Here is a 10,759-nt window from a genome sequence, read left to right on the forward strand (position 1 = left end):
GATTTCTTCGCCTAGTATTTTTAATACAATCCAGAAAAAATCCACATAAATTTCCAGGGCATTTGGAGATGTGCAAAATAGTGGACTAGGATTTGCTCCTTTTCCAGTCCAGAATTCCAGCTGCCTGAATTCTCCCTCTTCAAATAATCCTTGCAAAATAAGAGAGAAAAGGCATAAATATGGTACCACAAGTAATATAACAGCCCAAAAAGCAATAAATATGAACATAAAAGCATGATGCAAAATGGACGTATCACAGGTTCATGCAAACATTCTTCGTCACATGCATCACGTTGATTGGAGAGCGGACCTCTAGGTCTGTCCAATAAGGTAGGTCCCAAAATATAGATTTCTTCTTCCACATGGGTGTGTGTCCCTCAGCGTCATTCGAAATAGACTGTCCGCCAGGACCCTTTCCAAAGATTACTTGTAAATCCTTGACCATATCAAATATAACATCACCTGTACGGAGGACGGGGCTTCTTCCGCTGATCTGCTTCACCTTTAAAATGCTTGCCTTTCTTTCTTAAGTGATGCCTGCTCGGAACAAATCGAGGATGTCCCACATTCCTCTTACATTTGTCCAAATATATACTTTCATTCTCATCTAAACAGTGCGTGAATGTGTGGTATCCCTTGTTTGTGTGTCCTGAAAGGTTATTAAGAGCAGACCAATCATTGATGGTTACAAACAGCAACGCTCTTAGGTTAAATTCCCGCTGTTTGTGCTCATCCCACACACGTACACCTTTTTTATCGCACAACTGTAAAAGTTCTTCAACTAATGGACTTAGTCACACATCAATGTTGTTGCCGGGTTGCTTAGGGCCTTGTATGAGCACTGGCATCATAATGAACTTCCGCTTCATGCACATCCAAGGAGGAAGGTTATAGATGCATAAAGTTACAGGCCAGGTGCTATGATTGTTGCTCTGCTTCCCAAAAGGATTAATGTCATGTGCACTTAAACCAAACCATACGTTTCTTGCGTCATCTGCAAAGTGCCCCCACTTTCTCTCGATTTTTCTCCACTGCGACCCGTCAGCGGGTACTCTCAACATTCGTCTTTCTTACGGCCTTCTTTGTGCCATCACAACAACTTGGCATGCTCTTTGTTTCCCAACACACGTTTCAACTGTGGTATTATAGGAGCATACCACATCACATTGGCAGGAACCCTATTCATGGGAGCGCTCGCCCTCAACATCATCAGGGTCATCTCGTATGATCTTATACCGCAATGCACTGCATACCGGGCATGCATTCAAATTCTCGTACTCCTCACCACGGTAGAGGATGTAGTCATTAGGGCATGCATCTATCTTCTGTACCTCTAATCCTAGAGGATAGAGAACCTTCTTTGCTTCGTACGTACTGTGAGGCAATTCATTATCCTTTGGAAGCTTGTTCTTCATTATTTTCAGTAGCTTCCGAAATCCCTTGCCAGATATATCATTATGTGCCTTCCATTGCAGCAATTGCAGTGTGGTGCCGAGCTTTGCGTTGCCATGTTCGCAATTTGGGTACAACCCTTTTTTGTGATGCTCTAACATGCGATCGAACTTCAACTTCTCCCTTTCACTTTCGCATTCTCTCCGTGCATCAACAATGATTCGACGAAGATCATCATCAGCGGGCACATCTGGTGCCTCTTGATCTTCAGCTTCCCCCGTTGTAGTATCAACATATTCAGGGAACATAGGATCCTTATAGTTGTCATCATCCTATTCTTCTTCATTGTCTTCCATCATAACCCCTGTTTCTCCGTGCTTGGTCCAAACATTATAGTGTGGCATGAAACTCTTCTGAAACAGGTGCAAGTGAAGGGTTTTCAAGGAAGAGTAATCCTTTGTATTCCCACAAACAGTGCATGGACAATACATAAAACCATTATGCTTGTTTGCCTCAGCCACTTCGAAAAATTTATGTAGGTCGTCAATGTAGTCGGAGGTGCGTCGGTCACCGTACATCCATTGCCGGTTCATCTGCATGCATTGTATAATCAAGTATATAAAAAACCATTACAGAACATCATGAATAGAGAAGTGACCAAATTAATACAAGTTCATCATCACATTAAAACCAAAGTACAGCAGTGATCAAATGTTATTACTGAAAAAATAAATACAGAAAGTTCATACATATATTTCTCATAGAACAACATACAACTCTCTACAACATCTAATTAAAACAAGTCAGAATTTTTTCTCTAAAAAAGATAATTAAGAACAAGAGGCTCACCACGGTGGTGCCATCGGCGAGATCGGCACGGGCGATCGATGGGGGTGAGGCACGAGGACGGGACGACACCCTACACATGTGCAAACTAAATTGTTAATTTGAGCTCAAATTGTGCATATAAATAAAATAAACTCACACATACAGTCCTCCACTAAAACTCGCAAACCACACTACTTATAGAGCATTTGAAATGAGCTAAACTAGTAGTGAGTGATGAGGAAGTTGCTAACCTTTTTAGAACACTTGGATAGTTGATGCACCGCCAAATCTAAACAAATCTTGGGGGAAATGAAGCTTGGAGGTGGAGCTTGGAGAGGAGAGAAAGCTTAAGTGTGGATCGGGAATTTCATTGAACACCTCATGTGCATTGGAGGTGAGAACAAAGTAGCACACACCTCCCACATGCTGGCCGGTCAAAAATGAGAGGAGTGAGAGGGCAGGGACGAGCATATATATAGACATTCTTTTAGTCCTAGTTGGTTTCTAGAACCAGGACTCAAGACAGACCTTCAGTCCCGGTTGTAGTCACAAACCGGGACTAAAGGGGTTGCCCCAGGAGCCAGGCCCTTTAGTCCCGGTTCGTGGCGGGAATCGGGAATAAAGTTCCTAGAAGAACCGGAACTGGTGCCCGTCGAGGCCCAACCGACGTCCTAGCCGCTTGAACCGGGACTGATGCAAGAATATGCAAGAATTAGTCTCGGTTTATAAGTCGACCGGGACTGTTGGTGTGATTTTGTAAAAACCAAATCCCTGTTTTCTACTAGTGTAGCGTAAGATAGAGTTGCCTTGCCTAAAGGTCGCTTAGCAGATGGGCTGCTCCAATTCATCCGAGCTACTCTTTGTTCTACTATTCTTGCATGTTAACAATTTCTAGAAAATATATTACATGTTAACATGTTTTATATGAAAACTGCTTTGAAAAATGTGTAGATTCCGAATATGCCATTATCTTGCATGTTAACCATTTCTAAAAATATATACTACTTTTCTTTACATGGGGTATCTTGAAATGTCTATTATATATGTTTCTTACCCATTTATATTGACTATATAGGAATGTTTGATGCTTTCACAAAATATATTATTGGCAGCATAGGGGATGCTTTCCTTTCTACCCATGCAAAATTACTAGCTAACTTTTGTCCTTCGTGAAGAAAAAACAAGTACCTTGCTTTTGTTCCTTTTTAAAGAAAAACTACTAGCTAGCTTAGTGCTTTTAAGGAAAGTAAGCAGGGATGCTTGATTGAAACCGAACTTAAATTCCCCCCAACTCCCGTGTGTCACGCACCCGTTCGTCATTTTGTTCTCAACTATTCCGATTCCAGTAAATAAAGGATATGTATGTGTAGAAACATACATCTACACAACATTGTGTAGAGTGGGTCGATCGCCGCCGTTGCATGCCAACACCCACCAATGTGAAGTACTCCCTCCGTCTCAGTTTCCAAGTCCGGCATATATACCTAGGTCGTCAATTTGATCAACTTAATGAAAGGCATATATAACAAAAAATATATCATTAGAAACTTTAAATGTTCTATTTTCTAATGATATAATTTTTATGTTAAACAATATATTTTATATAAGTCAAATTGACGATCTAGGTACACGTGCATGTCTTCTAAATTATGACAGAGGGAGTAGTTGTAGTTGGCTACAAATGACATCGATTGAAAAGGAGCAATGTTGGATCCAGGGAGCAACAGAGCTAGGGTCTGAAGTTCACACGAGTTGCGACATCATGCAACGATTGGAAGGGGAGGAGGTCTTAACGAGATATCAATCCTAATCTCGCCTAACACAAGCACGCATGTGTTTGCTTGTTACGAGTGATACTCAAGATTAATCTACTTGATACCATTGTTACTTTTAAATTGAGTTAAATACACCACGGATGCCTTAACTTGTCATGTCCGGTCAGTTTAGTGCCTAAAGTTGAAAAATACATGAAAGTGGTGCTCTAACTTGTGCGGCTGTGCAAATACGGTGCCTCATACAGTATCCAGGCATATGCCTTGCCCGCATAGCGAGCCAGTATGATAGCGGCCCGCATGTCAGTGATCAGAAGCATTTTTTTACATCCAACCCCCTCAAATTTTATTTATTTACTCATAAATGTATCATATACGAATGCATACTGATGGGTCCAACCTGTCAGGTTTGGGTCCCGCATATTAGCGACACCAAGCACGGCTGTATGTGCAAATCATAGATACAATGCAATTTATAGTAATGATACAGTGCGAATTATTAAAGAAAAATAAGAAAGAAAAAAGGATCTGAAGGAGCTCACGTGTGCCACCCTTGCAATCTAGCCAATAAACCAAGCAAAAATTAATGTTTATTTAGAGCATCTAGTTGGAATTTTCCTAGGAATTTATTTATCTCACCCTCTAAAAGATGTAAACATTATTTCTCCATTTTAGGCATCACGTGGTGTTGTGCTTCGTGGTTATATTGTTCATCGAGGGACCTCTGCTAACCAACACACAAGACATCATTTGATGAATACATGAGATAATTTACTTAAACATTTTAGTAGCAAGGGAGATTTAGGGAATCTGCTGGTGCATTTGATTTTCTTTTTGCTTTTGAAACATGTTTCACGTGTATTATAAAATTATAAATTTATATTTGAAAGATGTTTATCATGCGTCCAAAAAAATGACAACATATACTTTTATAAATGTTGAACGTGCATTGGAAATGTTATTGTGTAAAACTGTTCTTACATTTCTACAAACACCTTTAAGATATTTTAATATATTTCTAAAATTAATATTATTACACACTAATTTCTAATACACATCAAACAGTTATATTGTCAATTTTTCTGTAATTGTGTATCTCAAAAACATAGTAATACAATGAAGATACACACTAATTGTCCGTGCTTGTGGTCCTGCATGAAGATACATAAATTTACAAAACAATTTTCAATATACGTTGAACTGTCTAAATCCACATAAATTTTTAAAAACGTTCACAATAACCTCTTAAAAGTACACAATAATGAAAATAGAATAGATATTTGAAATACACAATAATGACCTACCGATAATTACTGTATTTTTTATTTGTTAAAATTTACATATCATGAAAACTAAACAAGATCTCAATTTTTTCTATAAAAAATGTGGAAAATGTGTTGAATAAATGCAGAACGATACGTCAAATTGGTGTGTATATATTTCTAGTTAATACTACTATGTATAACTTAGTTTCGCCCGGTGACCAGCATTTTATTGCATTAAGCAGGAAGTCCCAGCTTTAAATTTTCATCTCAATAAAAATAAAAAATTACTCATTCACTTCCAGCCACTGACTCGTGGGCCGCCGACATGGTGGCACGCCACACGGGCAAGGCTTACACCCGAATACGGTATGAGGCACCGTATTTGCACGGTCGAACAAGTTAAAGCACCATTTTCATGTATTTTACAACTTTAGGCATCAAACTGACCGCATATGACAAGTTAAGGCACCCGTGATGTATTTAACTCTTTTAAATTTGTTCATAATATTATTTCTTTACGTTTTACTTTTAAATTTAGTTGATGACATCATGTCCAAACTTATCAATAATGCTATTTCTTCAAATTTGATTTTAGATTTTGGAATTAACAAATAAACTCAACTAAGTTGACTTGGGATCACATCTGATGTTCCAAATTGGTATTCTGAAAAACCCTATCCTCAATCGATTCATTGTTCAACATGTTGTTCGTTGTCTTGGAAGCTCATCGTTCATGGCAAATGACAATTGCTTGTCATGTTAAAATATAGAGCGTGCATCTATGAAGGGTCATGACACATGAGAATGCTTATCATATTAGAGATGTGTGCTTTTTCTTTATTGATTATTTCATTGTGATTTCGAAATGTGGCTCCACAAATAATAAGCTACTCAAGGCATGACCAATGCATAGCCTCACGGGATGACTCGTATGTCGCGAAAAATAGGTTTGAACGAGGAAGCATGAACCATTGCAGCAGACGGGTGCTTAGAAAAAGAAAGTATGATCCCGTATAAAAAGCTAAGAAAAGTTAAGATTGAAAAGTATAGGTGCATGTGTATTAGAGTTTTTATTATTATTTAATAAGTCTTAGTTTGCATTAAGAAAAATAATAATATAAATGCCTTAAACTATATTTTATTATGATATGTAATTATTGTACATACCGTAGTACTCCTACCTTATTTGTGGCAACCCTTTTGAGGCACGAGCATGTACGTTCATGGATAAAGCAGAACTCGCGTTTTTATCCGAAAAGAGACTTCCACTTGCTGATATTCTTACAGGAATGCTTTGGCCTGAGACTGAAGCTGTGGCAGGCTGGCCAAGGACTCCGTGTGCAATTTGCGCAGAGTAGAAGGTAGGCCACGAAAACATCACACGGAGGGCATGACAAGTAAATACAGCGGTCTCGCTTGGGTCCCCTTGCACGCCCATCCCGAGGGAGCGGAGCCTAGCAACAGCGCAGCGCAGCGTCGTGCTTTCAAAATTGGGCTCCATTTACTCCAAAAGCCTGCAGCAAGCAGACAAACAGAGAGAGAGAGACACAGAGAGAGAGAGAGAGAGAGATGGGTTCCATGCCGCTCATCCGTTCCATGGCCTGCATCCTCATCCTCCTGTGCTCGTCGCTCGGGGCAGCGAATGGGATGCATCGTAGAGCCGCCGGCGACGAGGGGGAGGCAGCGGGCAGCAGGGTCGCCGACGGCGCCCGCGGCGGCGCCAGGAGCGCGTGGCCCGGGTACCTCTACACCAGAGCGGTCGGGCGATGCACTCCCCAGTAAGCACTCGCTCCCCACTCCCCAGTTCTTGGATTTGGCTTCCCCTTGCAGAACTAGTAGTACATCTTTGTTTTCTTGATTCTTCTACTAGCACAACATTGGGTGGTCAGTGGTCACCACTCAGTCACTCTACTGTGCTAATTTGGTAGTACTACTTATTCAAGTTAGGTATGGAGTCTTAGGTAGTACTGTGCAGAAACTACGGAGATTGCAACGCGACTGTGACGAACGGTAGCATCTCCCTCTCTCTGAGGGGAGAGGAGTTCCAGTAATGTATGTAATTTTGAGGTTTACATTGTGACTGAAAAAAAGTGGCCACTTTTAGCGTCTGCGTAGATCTAAAAACGTTGGTTTCATCCTAAAAGGTCCAGCGGAATCTGCACTAGGTTGCAAGAATGGTGTGGTCTCTCTCTTGCGAGCCCACACAACCTTTAATCTGCTTTTATGGAATGAAATCCTTTGGCGTACGTGCAAGGCTAAAGCGTTCAATTTACGGTCCATGTAATGTTCCTGACAAGTTTTACAGTATCTTCTAGCTAATATCCAGGGTACATTTTGAGTCACTAGTTGTACCCGTATAGCCTGGGTAGCAGGGAAAAGTTGTCAACAAGCGAGTATTGTGGTACTCCACGATCCACAAGGCAGTTTATTTGAATATACATGGCAGTATTATCTGAATATTGACCTTGCTTCTGCTGAATATGCACACAGTAGTAGTGAATCAGCAAACTATCTTAACTACTGTGGTTCGAGTCCTGTGAACATCAAGAGTTCAAGACAAGTCACGTCCGTTTCATTCATTGCGTTCATGCAATTCCGTTTCGTCCTCGCCACGCTCTGCTTTGTTCAAGCTGTGCTCTTGTGGGTCAATGTGGCCTTTGTGCACTGTGGGGCAAGTGTGCATCCTATCGTGGCTTATGAGCAAACTTAAGCTACTTTCTTTGGTAGGGAAGGAAATATGATGCTCAAAAATCACCACATAGCATGTGGAATGCCCTCGTCTGAATAGAATTTCGAGTTCAGGGTTAACCGGCTCTTTTTACAAGTACTCCTAGTTTCTGAGTAGAGTAACAACACTGCAATGAGCCGTTGCCTTCCTTAATGTGGAACTCTGCATGCAGGTTCTGGAGCAGCGGGGCGGAGCAATGGCCGAACATCGTCCCCCAGGAAGCGGCGGTGTCCAAGGTGTTCGGGTCCAGGTCCATGGACAAGTACGGGCCGCGGCTGACCCTGCTGGAGGCCACGATGAGGACCGACGACGTGGGCAGCCCCTTCGTGAAGCTGGTGAAGCACGGCAGCGCGGCGCTCATCAACGCCTACACGAGGACGGGCTTCCCCTTCGACTCCTGGGAGGTGAAGGCGCTGCTGCTGGAGGCGCTCGTCTCCGAGGACGCCGCCGCCGCCCAGGCCGAGCGTTTCCAGCAGGCCAACGAGTCATGTGTCTGAAATTCTGAATCCTATCCTATCCTATCCTGGAAGGTGATGAATGCAGAATGGTAGCGCAGTGGCATCGCGTTCGTGGTAGGTCACCGCTTCTGTGACTTGGGTGGGAGATCTCAAGCAGTGTTCTTAGACGATGGATGTTTGAAATGGTGAAGTGTGGTTACTTGCACTCTGTGCGTTGTGCGTGGCTTGTAGTATCTGTGTGAGGTGTAGTGTTTTTATGTCGCCGTCGCCGTGTCATGTTTCTATGCTTACTTGTGAATTTCTACGGGGATTCTGTTTCGTTTGTGACCGCCTCAGCGTGCAGTGGAACTGATCGTTCGTTCATGAGCGACACAACACTGTTCTCTTTTAAAAAATCATAGAGGACAAACATGTCATTATGCAATGTAAAACCTGGACTACAGTTTATATAATCTCTCATCCAAACATGTCCATCTAGATTATTTTTATAAATCAGATTATATAATCTATCTTCATAATCCAGATTATCATAATCTATTGTGGTTCCAAACTGGGCCTTAGTTTTCTCTCTCGAAAAAACTGTAGTACTTAGGCCCTGTTTGGATTCACTCAGATTATATAATCCAGTTTTTATAATCTATTATGTTTCTAAACAGGACAACTTATGGTATCTATACCTATCTAATAATAAAGCGGCTATTGCTTTCGTCGGAAAACCCATCGCGGCATTTTTATAAAAAAGCCCCTGTAATTTCTGTTATTCAATCCGCTTTTCATCATTTATCTGCAACGCAAAAGGAAAAAATGATTCGCTGCAAAAATTATATCCGTACGCATCGCCTCCTCCCGTCGACCCTCGGGCACCCTGGCCTATGCCTAGGCCGCCGCCACACCACTCGCCGCCGCGGCCGACCTCAACCGCCACCGCTGCCGTCTCAACCCACCCGCCTCTGCGGCCGTACCTCTCCCCGCTCATTGCCCCCGTTGCGGCGCTCGAGCGCATCGCGTCGACCCTGGTCCACCCTGGTCTGTGCCCAGGCCGCTGCCACACCACTCGCCGCCGCGACCGTCCTCAACCACCACTGTTGTTGATCTCAACCCACCCGCCTCCGCGGCCGTACCTCTGCCCGCTTGCTGCCCCCGTTTCGGCGCTCGAGCATAATTTCTGGATCAAATCAACGCGACAGCTACAGTGACTGGGGATATGCGTCTGCTTGATGCAAAACAACGGCGGCGCGCGGATAAGGCGCGGCGGAGCGAAGTACTTGCAGGTGGGAGGCGGGCCTCCATGGCTCACACGGGGAACTCCGAGGTTATGGCGTGGCAACGGCGACTCCTTATGGCCAGATAGAGGTGCCTAACCCTTGCTCCCCTCATTGTATCCCCTCCTCCGACAAGAACTCATCATCTGGTGAGATCCCCTCCCCATGCCTCCAACCGTGTGCCAAGCACCGGCAAGAAATTTTATTTTGTGGGGATTTATTTGTTGATGAATGAATGTATTGAATGTAAGATTGTATTGTTGTAGAGACAGAGAATGGAACACCATCTTCAGTTTTTCATGTAATTCGAAATTCTCTATCCCATGAGTGAAATAAGATAACAGTCCATTGAACAATTCACGTAGCCTCTTTGTTTTGCTTTGCTTGTCTCGCTCAATTTCTCACCATGGTGGAATTAACAATGGACGGGTTGATTTCTCAACAAAATAGGATATGACTGACTACATTAGTTAGTTAGCTTATTATTTTAATAAATTAAAATGATTATAAAAAGATTAAAAGCGTGTGGCATTTTTTTCTCCCGTTGCAACGCAGGGCCCTTTTGCTAGTAGATTATAAAAACTAGATGGATAGATTATTAAAAACTCATAATCTACTCTATACCAGCTAAAATCAGATTATGGATTGCTAATGACCCATTACCCTTATAAAATTGGAGATAATTACATTCCTACCACCGCCACCCTCCTCTTTTTTTTAAACCCAAAGGACAGACAGGTCATTATGCAATGTAAAACCTGGATTATAGTTTATACAATCTGATCTCCAAACATGTCTACTTAGATTATTTTTATAAATCAGATTATATAATCTATCTTTATAATCCAGATTATCATAATTTATTATGGTTTCAAACAAGCCCTTAGCCATCTTGTCTCAAAAAGAAAAGAAAAGGTGTACTGAGCACTTACTTTGGTTCGTTTCGGGCTGTGGTCCAGGATGGGAGCTGGCGGGTATGGGCTCGAGGCGAGGTGATGAACGACGGTTGGACCACGGAAAGGATAGAGCCAGGCTCGTTGTCAGCACCGTGCGC

At 42.4% G+C, this 10,759-nt stretch overlaps 1 protein-coding gene across 1 annotated transcript; it reads left to right on the forward strand.

Moving 5' to 3' along the window:
• Positions 1 to 6,754: 6,754 nt before the first annotated feature.
• Positions 6,755 to 8,765, forward strand: LOC123427244. Its single transcript, XM_045111242.1, has 2 exons — positions 6,755 to 7,035; positions 8,158 to 8,765. The coding sequence occupies exons 1-2, from the start codon at positions 6,827 to 6,829 to the stop codon at positions 8,480 to 8,482; spliced, it is 534 nt and encodes a 177-aa protein (XP_044967177.1). The 5' UTR covers positions 6,755 to 6,826; the 3' UTR covers positions 8,483 to 8,765.
• The last annotated feature ends 1,994 nt before the right edge of the window (positions 8,766 to 10,759 follow it).

This window comes from Hordeum vulgare, chromosome 2H (genome assembly GCF_904849725.1).
Source record: "Hordeum vulgare subsp. vulgare chromosome 2H, MorexV3_pseudomolecules_assembly, whole genome shotgun sequence".
Lineage (NCBI taxonomy): Eukaryota > Viridiplantae > Streptophyta > Magnoliopsida > Poales > Poaceae > Hordeum > Hordeum vulgare.